At 33.3% G+C, this 15,417-nt stretch overlaps 1 protein-coding gene across 1 annotated transcript; it reads right to left on the bottom strand.

Moving 5' to 3' along the window:
• Positions 1-6,612: 6,612 nt before the first annotated feature.
• Positions 6,613-7,375, bottom strand: LOC129742293 (endocuticle structural glycoprotein SgAbd-3-like). The gene is made up of 3 exons (XM_055734175.1): positions 7,175-7,375; positions 7,013-7,112; positions 6,613-6,931 (listed from the first exon to the last, which is right to left on the bottom strand). The coding sequence occupies exons 1-3, from the start codon at positions 7,306-7,308 to the stop codon at positions 6,764-6,766; spliced, it is 402 nt and encodes a 133-aa protein (XP_055590150.1). The 5' UTR covers positions 7,309-7,375; the 3' UTR covers positions 6,613-6,763.
• Positions 7,376-15,417: the final 8,042 nt, after the last annotated feature.

Genomic DNA, 15,417 nt, shown 5'->3' with positions numbered 1-15,417 from the left:
AATTCAACAAAATGTTAAAAAATCTGATAAAAACACTGACAGAAATGTACAAAAATATGACCAATGTTATAAAAATTAAAAAAAAGACAAAAATATAACAAAATTGTGTCAAAAATATGAAAAATTTTAACTTTAATTTGACAATCAAATGGCAAAAATCAGAAAGAACTATGACAGAATTATGACAACGAAAAAGAAGAAAAGGGCAAAACTATGAATACAAAAATTGAAATGAAAATTTTAACAAATATGACACAATTGTGATCAAAATTTTATAATAAAGTGACAAAAACCTGACAGAACTAGTATAAGGATAAATATTTAACAAAAACATGTACAAATATGACATAATAACAAAATTGACATATGTGACCAAATTAGGCTGGAACAAATATCAATTTCTTCTTTTGTCACCGCAATCACCCCCCCCCCCCCCTCCGCCCTTCGAAATTTCCAAAAAACCCGAAGGGGGAAATAAATAAAGTTTGAAGTATTTAATGTAAATTCCGAAAAAAAATCAAGAATCCATAAGATAACAAGACGAAAAAAAAATTGGAAGATGGAAGTTATTTCATCTTTTGCATTCTTGATTTTATTGAATTTATCGGAAAAAAATAAGTTTTTTTTAGATTTTGTGCAATGAAATTTGTTCCGGCCTTATGATCAAACCTTGACAATAAAATGGCAAAAACCTGACAGAACTAGTATAAGAACAAATATTTGAAGAAGAAAAACTACAAACATGACATAATAACAGAAAAAACAATAAAATCTAAAATTCGAAAAATATATGATAAAAATATAAAAAAAAAATTATGACAAAAGTGGTAAACTTACGGCAAAAATTTTACATTAAATTTCAAATAATTAAGATCAAAGGAAAGAATATGACATAGTTCTGACATAAAAATTATAAAACAATGACAAAATTTTTAAGAAAGAGTTAAAAATTCAACAAAACTCTGACAAAAATATGTCATAAAAATCACAAAATGATGACAAATACGACCGTAAGTACAAAAACTTCAACAAAATGTGACAAAAATTCGAAAAACAATAATGAAAAAAATGCATTTAAACATACAAAACACACAAAATTATGACAAAAAAGATTAAAATCAAACACAGTTGTGCCAGATAAGTTTTTCAGTAATTTCCAGCCAACTGCATGGTCGATAGAAGTCGTAAATGACATGAAGAGAAGATGTTCAACTACTATAATCGAACCAAAAAAAAAGACAAAAGTATGAAAAAAAATTGACAATCAAATGAAAAAAACTGTCATAACCTTGAAAAATACGACAACTGAAAAAATGACAAAATCATGACCAAAATTGACAAAAATCTATAATATTTGTTATATTTTTGTCGTGGTATTGTCAGACATCAGATATTTTATTGCAAAATATTGTCATTTTTGCCTTTTTTCATTAGCCATTGTAGTTGTCATAATTTTATCACATTTGTAATATATTCCATAACGTTTTCAAATTTTTGTCAAAGTTTTTTTTCGAATTCTGTCATTATTGAAGATTTTTTGTCAAAATACTGTCATCCCACTCTTTTTTTTTGTATATTTTGTTCATAATTTTGTCAATTTATTGTCAAATTTTTCAAATTTTTGCTTTATTTTTCTCATATATTTTTCACATTAGTCATGTTTTCCTCATAGTTTTGTCAAAATTTCGTTTTTTTTTCATAACTTTGTAATACTTTTGTCATAGTTTTGTTCGATTTTTTATCATGCGATTTTCAATCATTTACAATATTTTAAAGTTGAGCGGTATCCGCCATATTGGCTTTCGAGATGGCATATCATAGCGTCAGACAGCAAAACTCGACTTCTACTAATTTATTCCTTGCACCTTATACCTATATATATTGCGGGTATTTCATGCGATTTTCAGTCATTTAAAGTAATTTTAAATTAGGTGGAAGTCGTCATCTTGGATTTCAAAATGGCGGTTAAGATTCCTCTTCATAACCCGTTGCGGTCCTAGAATTCGCAAGTTTCATCGCGTTTTATTCGGAATTCACGGGGATTGGTTTTTGCGCGATACGTATCCCTCGCTCACATTTTTGATTCTGGAATTTAATTTGCAAATTTTTGATTAATTTTTTGCTAAACACCGAAGTTTTTTTCATTGTTGAACCGCTTCGCAATTGACGTGCACTGTGTGGCCTGCCTTCCAAACCTGAAAAATTGCGCCTTAAAGTATGCAATGAATGTAAGGTAGTAGACAAACTTTTAGAATTCTTTTTGTCTGATACTTACAAACTGTGAAATGAGAACTAATATGGCGAAAAATAGTCAACAGACTTTTTATCTTTGGATTTTACTGGGTTTTTTCCTAGGTTTAAGGCCCCCTGAATTAAAGATCAAGTCATCTTTAGTAAAGGATCAAGTATCCTGTAATTTAAAAAAATATCACAATTTTTTTAGTCTCACGAAAATGCTTCTAGTACATATACGGGTACATGTATCGTTCTAACTTTTGGAGCATATAAATTTGAAATTACATGCTATCAGAAAATACAAAAGACAGCGAGTTGCAAAATTTTCTCTAAAAGTTATGATGAAAATAAAAAAAGGAGATCAAGTATCCCCATTCTACTCTGCTGATAAAGTTTAGGTTGGAAAATGATATCCTGAACAATCATTAAGAAACTGGTAAATATAAAAATATAGAAGTCTAAGTACCTGTTTTTAATACTGAAAACACAAAACAAATATTAGGTAGTTCAATCAATTATGTGCATTAATACTTAGCTTTAGTGATGCAACTTCGAATTACTTTTCAAACTATTCGTAGATAAGTTTAATGTCAAGATCGCTTAAAAAAATTAAAATATTTAAAATAAGAAAAAAAATTAAGACCTTAATATATTGTCACCGTCAATATCAATTGGTTCAGGACAAATGATACAAACAATTATTTTCTTTTTAAAAATCAAGATTGATAGGCTTCTAAGAAAATTTAATATGTGTTCAGAGCACTAAAGTTCAGAATAAGAAAACTATTTATTTGAAAAAAAATTTGTTCGAGCATTAATAAACATAATGTAGATGGATAAGATAAGTGTAAAGGAGGAATTAATAAAAACGTCTTAGCATTTAAGAACCTTATTTAAAAAAAATTGAACCAACAAAAGAATATGAATGACCAAAAATGATAATGAGTTTGGTTATTTTCTTGCGTTCAATCAAACAATGATATATTTTTTTTTATAATCCGTTTCTTTGAAACGGCTTGTACCGTAGGTTTTAAAGAGCCAATGTCTGATTTGTGTAATGATAAAACAATGATATATTGCCAAACTTCAGAGGAAAAATTGATTTCAAAAGTAAAATTCTCCAATTTAGGCTGGAACAAATATCAATTTCTTCTTTTGTCAACCCCCCCCCCCCCCTCCGATTTTCTTCAAAAAACATGAAGGGGGAAATAAATAAAGTTTGAAGTATATCATGAAAATTTCGACAAAAAATAAAAGAAGAGTTATTTCATCTTTTGTATTCTTGATTTTATTGAATTTTTCGATGAAAAATTACTTGATTTGTATGTTTTGTGCAATGATATAGTATGCAACTTTGTTGCATACAAGATTTCGAACAATTGATTCCAATTTATTTGTTTTTCGCATTATTTTTTATTGTCCCCCCCCCCCCCTCCCCACCCCCTTGCGATGTTCCAACTCCGAGTGACAAAAGAACGATGTGGAATATCAGGAAGGATCAGGAATATCATTACAAGTTTTTCTAGCACTGCTGAATTTCTAAAGTTTTATTTTATTCAACAAATGTATTGAAGACTGAAAATCGATTCGACTTCTGTTTTAATAATATCCTCGTTAATATTTTCGCATTTCAATATAATATATCTTTTCTTTTTTTCACAGAAGTCACAATTTCTACTGGGCTCCTAGAAAGTTTGTCCTTTACATAAATAATTATTTATAAAAGAAATTGTAGCGTTATACAGTTTTTTTTCAGAAAAATGTAGAAATTTTAAAAATGATTTCTACCTTATTTCAAAAGTTACTTAAAAAAAAAAGCTGATAGGAAAAAAAACTAACAATTGTAAATTGGATTCAGGGCTCCAAAATTATTCAAAATTAGCTCGAATAACTGTGCGGCCTTGTGACCTTGTGGCGCTTTCAAATGTGGAACTGAACATAAGGACAAGATACAGATTTTTTTGAAAATCATTTCATATCAGAATTAAATTTGTAATAAAATTTTTTTTATCTAAGTGATAAGTAATAATCCAAAGTGTTCGATGCACACTGAGAAAATCGTGCACGAATAAAGTGGCGCTATCTGGTCCTGGGAAAGCGAAGCAGCCCAGTGAATTTTCATTGTTTTTTCACTGGGGCATGCTGTCAGACCAAAGGCGTTAGCAGCAGTGGGCTGCTAGGAAAACAAAAAAGATGGATTTCCGCTCTTTTCATCAGGCCTAGTATAAAAGGCCCTTCAGGAAGAAACGTGGCCTCTTTTTCCGACAGTGGCGGCCGTGCAGTAAACATTGCACCAAAACAAACCAGCAGAGCAGAGCAGTGAGATTGTCGACAAAATTAAAGTTGAAATATTGTGAAAGTTTATAAATGTAAATAGCTGTAAAAATTGGAATAATTAAGGAAAGTAGTTAATAAATAAATGTAGTGCTGTAAATAAAGGTGATTAACGAAAATTAGTGAAATAAACTTATCGGTGCTGGAAAATTACGAATACTTACCTGTTACTTACCTGCGAGACTGGATGACGAACCTGAAAAGAAAATAAACTGAGGAGGAAAACCAACGGCGAAATTAAAGGTACTTCCGTTCACAAAGGATTAAACTTTTATTTGCTGATTATCGTGAGTGGTAAGCATATGTCACTTGGCTATCAGCTTGTTGATGTGTTAAATTAGTATTTGATGAATGTAATTTAATAATTCAATTTGTAATTTAATAATCAACGAGGGCTTTGATTTAAAATTGTGTGTAAAGTAATGAACAAATTTGAAAGGTCATCTATCTTTTTTGGGTTTGTTTGAAGAGCTTCTTATTCCTAAGATGTCCAAAACATTTAAAGGATATGAATTTGATGATTGATAATTCTAAAGTATTTTAGCTCGAATATCAAATTCCCTTGAGCTAGAAGAGCAGCTCTTAAACCCCTTGATAACCTTTGGAATACCAGAAAACGCCTACAAACGCAGTTGTCTATTCAAATAATTGGTGGAAACATAAACATACACTTATACACAGTAAATTTAAAGAAATATTCTTGATTTTTGTAGAAAACCAAAGTGGTACTATTCTTATTTCGCACCCTCATTTCACATTTTGGTCTTCAACGCCAATTGCTTCGTCCAACAATAGTAAACTTATGCTTGATTTATCCGTAAAACAATCAAAACCAAATTGTAAAAGAAAATTTCAGTGATTTTCAAGCATTCATATTTCAACATGTAAAACACATGGTGTATTTTATTTTTCTCAAAAAAAATCTAACAACGCTATTTGAAAAATCATGCAATGTTTAGAAATATTGTTGTAACCAGAATGTTGTCTTAATTAACATAATAAATTTTTTAACATAATAAATTTAAAAGTTTTGCAAAAATTTATATTGTATTATCAACAGTTTGAAGTCACTAGCTATTTCGATTTTGGAATAATTAAGCTCAGAAATGGTACAATTGTCTTTATCGCTTAAAACTGTTTTTATGGCAAAAAAACAACAATTCTTGGTTGAACAATCTTTAAAAAAATTATTAAAACAATTTTTGAAAAAAACTTGTGATTTGATGGATTCACCATTGAATTTCTAGCTTGAGTTTCCACACCCACCACACCTTCACTTACCAACCGTAAAATCTTATGTCTCCAAGAACAAAATTTCTACTTTTAACAAATGGAATGAAGTAGCGTTTTGAGAAAATTGCGTTTAAAGCTCCACAGCTTAAAAGGTCCCGGAAAAACATTATTTTACTTTCTTATGGCTGGAACAAATATCAATTTCTTCTTTTGTCACCCCCCCCCCCCCCCCCCCCCTTCGAAAATTCCAAAATCCCGAAGGGGGAATAAAAAAAAGTTTGAAGTATTTTAAGTATATTTCAAATAGAAATTTTAATATCCGAAAGATTGCAAGACCAAGAACCAAATTTTGGAAGATGGAAGTTAATTCATATTTTGTATTCTTGATTTTATTGAATTTTTCTATAAAAAAAAAACATGATTTATAGGTTTTATGCAATAATATAGTATGCAATTTCGTTGCATACCAGCTTTCGTGCAATTTATTCCAATTTATTTGTTTTTCGCATTATTTTTTATTGTCCCCCCCCCATCGCGATGTTCCAACTCCGAGTGACAAAAGAAGGATTTGAAATTTGTTCCGGCCTAATATCCTTCTGGTGAGTTTGTTCAACCAAAGCATTGGTCTTCGAATCTATTTCACTCATCTAATAACCCGATGTGTTTCGATGCCTAAATACTCTCTTCTTTTTCTAGAATAACCGAAGTTCAAATGTTTCAGGATTTCGGTAAATTATCAATTATGAACATAATTTCAAAATTTACATTTTTTGGCAGTTTATTACAAAAACAAAAGACCCATCTGGCTTTTTCTTATCAACCATATTTATGACCATAGTCGATTTTCAGTCAACCCTTCCAACAATTGATCATCCGCTTCAGTAGCAACTTCCGCTTGATTTTCTGCATCTGCAGGTGCAGCACCCGGCCATACAGGAACTTGATCCGATACTGGTGGAAACTAAAATTTCCTTTGATTTTCCCGCTGCGGCGGAAGGGTGGCGAGAAATGCCAGGGCCCGTGCAATTGGAGCCGGAACCGGGGGAGGTGTGGGCAGATGATCGGCTGATGCCCGGTACCCGTTTTCATCGGCTATGTAAGACACTGTGTAGGTTTTGCCATCGTCTCCCTATAAATGGAAGATTCAAAATAAGATTAACACTGCTTCATCAACTCACAAGATCAAACAAAAGTTTTTCAATAATATTACTTGATATGTGTACTGTCCCTGAGTTGCAGTTCCGGCGTTATTATTCACGAAGATTTGTTGGCCATCCTGGGATGCACGAGTTCCATCACCTCCTTCGTAGCTGATGGAAAAAAAAATCAGTTTAGAATTCCGCTCATACTCTATGAAACAAAATCGAACAACCTATAGCGAAACTTCCCATCCACTTCCTGAATATTCTCCAATGAAACAATCGGAATTTCCTTGAACTTGGAAGGAGGTTTGGTTTGACCACTCACAACTAGAGCAACACTTAGCAAAACAATCAGTTTGAACATGTTCTTCAAAAAATTTCACTTTTCAAATCTGGAATAATATCACTCAAGCAAAAATCAGGTCTCCGGGTAGCCGACGTCAGAATACTGTACCAAGGAATGATCCACTTTCAAGCTTTTATACGAGAATCCTCCAAAATAAAGGTTCTAATTTCGGATGCCGGCAAACCTAACCCGATGCACCCCAGAATCGATACAATCCGAGTTTCGAAGAACGAAATGGCAACCAGGTCGTGATCATTGCAGGTTTCATTCCCCATCATTAGTGGGGGAGCCGCGCGGTTGAAGTTAGCCGCATGCAAACTGGCAGGCCTATCCTCCGAAATGCACTCAGTACAAGAACCGTATAGGGCAAATGCATTTCGGAAAGTGTATGATCTTGTTCACCTAATTTAGTTCCGCCGTTTGTTCCTCTCTTTACTGGTTGGCTAGGGTTATGTCAACCTTATGTACATTATTGTCATACGTACCATTTTTTCACTTATTTGATTTAACCCCTGTATTTATATTTGATGTTTTTCTCGTAATCCAATTATTTTAAGCGGTTATGAATTGATTTGAACAGCGTTCCTAGAGTAAATTTTTATTTACTTATTTAAGTTTTTTAAACAAACAATGAATACAAGAAAAAAATCAGATTTTGGAGAGTACATTGTCATTGTGTCTCGTCTGTCAAATAAAAAAACGACACTTTTAAATAAACTTTAAGATAACATTTTTGTTCCGTATGGCAGGAATGTGAATGCTTTGTGGTGCAGGGGCTAACATTTTGATTATTACTCTCGTTTTTATCTCATACCTATAATGGAAAAAAAAATCTACCATTTAATAGCAAAATTAGCTATCATAAAAATAAGCTATAACAGCTAGATGTACACAAAAATAGTGGAACTCTGAGCTTAGACGACTGCGTAATCAGCTATGAAAGGCCCGCAAGCATTACATCAAAAATCGAATCGAAAACCAGAGACATCGTTCGAGGAGCTTAGAACGAGATTTGAAAACTTTGAATGAGCAGCTTTACCGCCAGCATATCTTGCGTCTTCAAGAGAACCTGAAAAATTACCCAGCATAATTTTGGAAACACTTTAAAAACAAAAAACGAAGCACAAACCGAAGTAACTCTAATTGTTCTATAAGACTCGTTAAGCCCCTTATATAACCAAAATTTAATCTAGTAGCCTGCTATAAAACTTTGAATGTTACTTGGGAAAGATTCCTGTAGACTTAATTTTCAATGGCGTTTCTTCTCGTAACATGACGGAATCCACACACATGTTTACCGTTTTTTTTCTAAGTGTCCTCAGTTCCTCCGACATTGTAGCCGACAGCAAATACCTCGCCTCCGTACAAGCTCACACGTGTATTTACATTTGCCTTGCCTCACCGCACAGGAAGTATACAAACAATTGTCCGCAGTCGATCCATCTAAAAGTCCCGGTCCAGACCACATACCTCAGACGGTTTTTGAACATTGCGCAGCATCACTAACTGCCCCTGACTGTTGCCTTTTTAATCGCTCACTGAGAGAAAGAAGATTTCTTAGCGTCTGGCGAATTGCAGCTATCTCTCCAATCTACAAACATGGAAATGCACATTGCGTCGAAAACTATACCGACCAATTTCGATTTTTAGTTCGTTCTCCAAAGTATTTGACGTTCTTATACATGGATTGTATGCTCAACATGGTTTCGTGGAAAAAGGTCAACGGTCACCAACTTAATGTGTTAAAAGTCTGGAGAAAGTTTTTCAAGTTGATTCTATTTACATCCACTTTGGGAAGACATTCGACCGTGTTTCGCACAAGATACTAATGTCAAAGATGGATCAACTTGGCTTCCCAACCAGGTTGCTCGAGTGGATTACCTCATATCTATCGCACCGCCACGCTTACACGAAAATTAAAAATACTTGCCCGAAGATATTTTCCAACCCGTCAGGAGTACCTCAAGGTAGTGACCTGCGACCGTTGCTGTTCATCATTTTCGTGAACGACTTGAGTGCCATGCTGCAATCTGATACGCTTCTGTACGCCGACGATCTGAAGCTTTCCAGGAAGGTCGTCAGCGAAATTGATTTCCTCGCTTTTCGCAAGACTTGATAACTGGTGTCACTTCAACGGAATGCTTGCTGATGCTAAAAAAATTAAGATTGTTAATTTTTCTCGTGCTCTTCGTTTGTTTTGAATACCAATTTCCTGGAGAGAGCCTCGAAAATGTGACGTCTAATCTCGCCTTAGGTGTAAAAATTGATAACAAGCTTATTGCATTTACTGCAGCTAAAGAATTCGTAACTCTCGGATTTCTGCCCCGAAACCTATACGAATTCGATGATATTTACTCTCTAAAATATCACGACAATGCATTCACTGTAAAAGTGGCAAAATTGTTCGAAAGTTAAGTGGAATCCAGTAAGATCAATCCAGATAAATTTTTGCATGCAACGATTGCACAGTGGTGCAGAACATCAATATAGCTGTACAAAATTAATAGCGCCCAGGAAAGAAAAGATAGACATTTAGTGTCTTTGGCAATATTGTTCGGTTTTACAAGGAGTGTATTTGGGTATAAAATTTATTGCCGGGGGTCCACAAATAGCCAAAATCACTTGAAAATACACTAAGTGCTTCCTACTAAGCTTCAGCAACCTCTAAAATCATCATAATTTATGAAAAATTGTAGATCTTGGTATTCTACAACTTTATTCCGAAGACAGCGAATGACAGATGACTTAAATGCATCATCAAAGGCAAGAGCAAAGAGTTATTTGATAAAGGGCAAACACGACATTATTGCGACACCGAAAATATCATTGCAATTTTCTTATAATATTTAGAATCAAACCGAAATTTAAGGGTAGTTTTATACATACATATATTTATTTCAAAAATCAAAAGAAAAGTTGATCGATGGAGCCTTGAACGTAAAGTTGAACGCATTTGCGCTTGATGCCCTCCATCAAAGTCTTTACAGTGTCAATCGGTACCAGTTTCTTGCTCTTCCGAAGTTCCCGCTTCATTATTGCCCAGTACTGCTCCACCAAGTGCAGCTCCGGACAGTTCAGCGGGTTCATGTCCTTTGGAGAAAAAAAATGGCCTCATATCACTCCAGGACACTTTTATAATAGCGGCATGATGCCAAATCTAGCCAAAGAAGCGGAGCTTCGTCGTGCTGTTGCAAAAACAGCAAAAGGCGCTTCTCGAGGCACTCAGATTTGTAGATGTCGTTATTTACTGTGCCCTTTGTTACGAAAGGCTCACGAGATATTTGGAGACGAACTTCGACATTTTCTTTTTCGTCGTCCACATCGAACTTGCTCTCGCCGGTAAAAAATTCCAACCCAGGAATTTGCTTAAAATAGGTTTTTTATATACGTTTCGTCGTCCATCACACAGCAGCCATATTTTATCAGCATCTTCTCGTAGAGTTGAATTTGAGAGTATTCTGGAAAAAAAACTAGACACATTTTCTTTATCAATCAAACCAGCAGATTTTGAATTGCATTTTAGACTTTCATTATTACCTTGATTTGAGTTTTTTGAGTCATCTTTCAAAAAAAATTTATTATTCCGGGCTCTAGTCATATAAATCCCATCTTTCCCAAATATTGTTTTAAATATCTAGGAAAGTCCGGGTAGAATCGGGCAATATGACATGTTTATGTTTCACGCTGTTATATTTTGTCTTGTGGTTTTACAAATTTCCTGACACTCACTTAAGGAGTGCTCATTTTATAAAACGGTCACCTAGATGTTATGATAAAAAGTTAGCGTTTAACCCGAATTCGATGAAACTGGTTTCATCGTGTATAAAAGTTTGTTGACAAAGCACTAACATATTTTTGTTGTGAGAAAGCGACTGGATTTCGTAAAATGGGACGAATTGATGAAGAAACCTGTGTTTTTATAATTCAAAAGTACTGCTCAGATGAACTATCGTGTAGAAATATTGCAAAGCTTGTGAAACGATCGAAGTCTGCGGTTTATCAAATCATCAGGAAGTTTGGAGAGCACCATACTCTTGAAGATTTGCCAAGATCCGAAACCAAAAGAGGCACAGTGAATCCACAAATCGAGAAGAAATGTGTTGAGCTTTTGTTGTCACATGAACACAACTCTGTTCGAAGAATTGCCAAGAAACTGAAAATTTCCGTTGGGACCGTCCAAAACATTAAACGAAGGAACCACATTAAGACCTACAGGAAGCAGAGACATTCTAAACGGAGCGCGGAACAGCACGAACGAGCGAAGTAGCGATGTCGGAAACTGGATACGATTTTGAAGAAGCAAAGTAACCGTTGCATTTTGATGGATGATGAAACTTATCGTAAACTGGACACAGCCGCTCTTCCTGGGCCGCAATTTTTCAACGCAATGGTTGGTAAGGAGGTACCTCATGATAAGCAATCCATTGAAATCGAAAAGTTTGGCAAAAAAGTGCTTGTTTGGTAAGCTATCTGCTATTGCGGAGAAAGAAGTTCGCCATACTTCGAAACTGGTACCATCAATGGTGAAAATTGTCGTAAGGAATGCATCGAAAAACGCCTTTTTCCTCCTTATCGTCATCATACAAACCCACCATTGTTCTGGCCTGACCTTGTTGTTGTTGAGCTACTCTCAAACTACTGAAATCCTTCAAGATATGGTTTGTTGAGAAAAAGCACAATCCGCCAAATTGTCCTGAGCTGCGCCCGGTAGAGCGTTACTGGGCAATCATCAAGCGCAATCTTCGGGAGGATGGTAGAGAAGCACAGTCCATCGACGAGTTCAAGAAAATGTGGACAAAAGCCAGCCGAAAAGTCAAGCCCGAAACTGTAAAGAGGCTTATGAGGGGAGTTCGAGGAAAGGGCACAAATTTAATCGTTAAAAACTTTTGGTTTAATTTGGTTCACTTTCTTCTTGTTCTGGATTAGTTTTGCAATGTTTTACAGAAAATTCTATGTAATTTGGTGAATAAATGAATAAGATATCGTCAAAACAAAGTGCCCGTTTTATAAAATCAACACTCCTCATAACGGAAAATTTTTAATAAGCATGTCAAATGGAATGCATAGTTCTATTACATTTATATTAAAATTATGTATGTATATTGTTTCACATTCTAATATAGGTATACGGAATTGATTAAATCGCAAGTTTTGACATTGAAAAATGTGGTTTTGTGTGCTGTAAATATGGTAGAAACTATGAATTTATTTTTAGTTTTTCTTTTATACACTCCCATTTAAACTAGCAAAAAACACTCCACACAGAACATCGGTAGTGCAAACCCTACGGCAACGGTACAAATTTGAAACTGAAAGTCTCGGCCCGTTCAACGCCCTCTCCTCATGTTGGGCGCAAGGTTTGCGCAACCCAAACAAAAAGATCATTGCTGCTTTGTTGTTCGGGTAAACAACCCAAACATCACGAGAAGCAAGATGATCTAAATCTGGTTTTGGGTGATCTGCCTCTATCCATCTACCAACAACCTACCGATGATGGTGGGCCTAGCCCCTTGGCAGCCAGCAGCGATCCAAGTTTATTACCGTCGAGGGGCCACGCCAAACAAACTCCGATGAATGCTCGTAAAACCCATTTATCACACGAAGAAACGGCAAATTTGCTGAACGTCTCTAAGCCCCCCGGAGAGGTCATCGGGCCACTTCTTATAGGACTCAAAATCTCATCAACCGAGGTGGAGCTCCACTACTATATACTATACTTTACTAAACAACGAACGGACGACCTCCAAATGGCTCATTTTGGCAAATTGAATAAGCATGCAAATTCTCCACGCCTCGTTCGTTAAAGTATTATTTAGGAGGGTACCGTGCGACAAACGTTTTTTTTTCTGATGGGTTCTTTTTTGTTCACAGGATTCGTCTCATTGATGCATCAGCCACCGCCACTGACAACGGTAGGTACCGAAATGAGAGAATGAAGATGTCAAAGTCTAATCTTCATCATGACTTATGAACGGAATTCCCTCTCTGTCTTTTGGTGCAGGTGAGAACGACTCATCCGTCAAGTGGAGAAAGATCTGTGAAGGTCCCCTGTATTGACTGAAAGCCTTGGGGTTCCGCTGAAATTATGAATGATAAAAAAATTATTTATTAAAAACCACATTTTGCGGATAGGCTTACAAACTTATTTACTTACTTACTTACTTACTTACTTACTTACTAACTTACTTACTTACTTACTTACTTACTTACTTGCTTACTAACTAACTAACTAACTCACTTAAAAACTTGAAGTTGTTTTAGTTGTTGTAATTTTTATCATTTTTGTCATTTTTGTCATTATTGTCATTTTTGACATTTTTGTCATTTTTGTCATTTTTGTCATTTTTGTCATTTTTGTCATTTTTGTCATTTTTGTCATTTTTGTCATTTTTGTCATTTTTGTCATTTTTGTCATTTTTGTCATTTTTGTCATTTTTGTCATTTTTGTCATTTTTGTCATTTTTGTCATTTTTGTCATTTTTGTCATTTTTGTCATTTTTGTCATTTTTGTCATTTTTGTCATTTTTGTCATTTTTGTCATTTTTGTCATTTTTGTCATTTTTGTCATTTTTGTCATTTTTGTCATTTTTGTCATTTTTGTCATTTTTGTCATTTTTGTCATTTGTGTTATTTTTGTCATTTTTGTCATTTTTGTCATTTTTGTCATTTTTGTCATTTTTGTCATTTTTGTCATTTTTGTCATTTTTGTCATTTTTGTCATTTTTGTCATTTTTGTCATTTTTGTCATTTTTGTCATTTTTGTCATTTTTTGTCATTTTTGTCATTTTTGTCATTTTTGTCATTTTTGTCATTTTTGTCATTTTTGTCATTTTTGTCATTTTTGTCATTTTTGTCATTTTTGTCATTTTTGTCATTTTTGTCATTTTTGTCATTTTTGTCATTTTTGTCATTTTTGTCATTTTTGTCATTTTTGTCATTTTTGTCATTTTTGTCATTTTTGTCATTTTTGTCATTTTTGTCATTTTTGTCATTTTTGTCATTTTTGTCATTTTTGTCATTTTTGTCATTTTTGTCATTTTTGTCATTTTTGTCATTTTTGTCATTTTTGTCATTTTTGTCATTTTTGTCATTTTTGTCATTTTTGTCATTTTTGTCATTTTTGTCATTTTTGTCATTTTTGTCATTTTTGTCATTTTTGTCATTTTTGTCATTTTTGTCATTTTTGTCATTTTTGTCATTTTTGTCATTTTTGTCATTTTTGTCATTTTTGTCATTTTTGTCATTTTTGTCATTTTTGTCATTTTTGTCATTTTTGTCATTTTTGTCATTTTTGTCATTTTTGTCATTTTTGTCATTTTTGTCATTTTTGTCATTTTTGTCATTTTTGTCATTTTTGTCATTTTTGTCATTTTTGTCATTTTTGTCATTTTTGTCATTTTTGTCATTTTTGTCATTTTTGTCATTTTTGTCATTTTTGTCATTTTTGTCATTTTTGTCATTTTTGTCATTTTTGTCATTTTTGTCATTTTTGTCATTTTTGTCATTTTTGTCATTTTTGTCATTTTTGTCATTTTTGTCATTTTTGTCATTTTTGTCATTTTTGTCATTTTTGTCATTTTTGTCATTTTTGTCATTTTTGTCATTTTTGTCATTTTTGTCATTTTTGTCATTTTTGTCATTTTTGTCATTTTTGTCATTTTTGTCATTTTTGTCATTTTTGTCATTTTTGTCATTTTTGTCATTTTTGTCATTTTTGTCATTTTTGTCATTTTTGTCATTTTTGTCATTTTTGTCATTTTTGTCATTTTTGTCATTTTTGTCATTTTTGTCATTTTTGTCATTTTTGTCATTTTTGTCATTTTTGTCATTTTTGTCATTTTTGTCATTTTTGTCATTTTTGTCATTTTTGTCATTTTTGTCATTTTTGTCATTTTTGTCATTTTTGTCATTTTTGTCATTTTTGTCATTTTTGTCATTTTTGTCATTTTTGTCATTTTTGTCATTTTTGTCATTTTTGTCATTTTTGTCATTTTTGTCATTTTTGTCATTTTTGTCATTTTTGTCATTTTTGTCATTTTTGTCATTTTTGTCATTTTTGTCATTTTTGTCATTTTTGTCATTTTTGTCATTTTTGTCATTTTTGTCATTTTTGTCATTTTTGTCATT

This window comes from Uranotaenia lowii, chromosome 2 (assembly GCF_029784155.1).
Source record: "Uranotaenia lowii strain MFRU-FL chromosome 2, ASM2978415v1, whole genome shotgun sequence".
Taxonomy (NCBI): domain Eukaryota; kingdom Metazoa; phylum Arthropoda; class Insecta; order Diptera; family Culicidae; genus Uranotaenia; species Uranotaenia lowii.
The sequence above is the reverse complement of the archived record's forward strand: the minus strand, read 5'-3'. Positions and strand labels throughout refer to the sequence as shown.

Coding starts and splice junctions, on each gene's coding strand:
- LOC129742293 (XM_055734175.1), bottom strand. CDS start 7,308: ATGTTCAAACTGATTGTTTTGCTAAGTGTTGCTCTAGTTGTGAGTGGT. Junction 7,113..7,174: donor GATGGGAAGTTTCGCTATAG/GTTGTTCGATTT, acceptor TTTTTCCATCAG/CTACGAAGGAGGTGATGGAA. Junction 6,932..7,012: donor AGGGACAGTACACATATCAA/GTAATATTATTG, acceptor TTCCATTTATAG/GGAGACGATGGCAAAACCTA.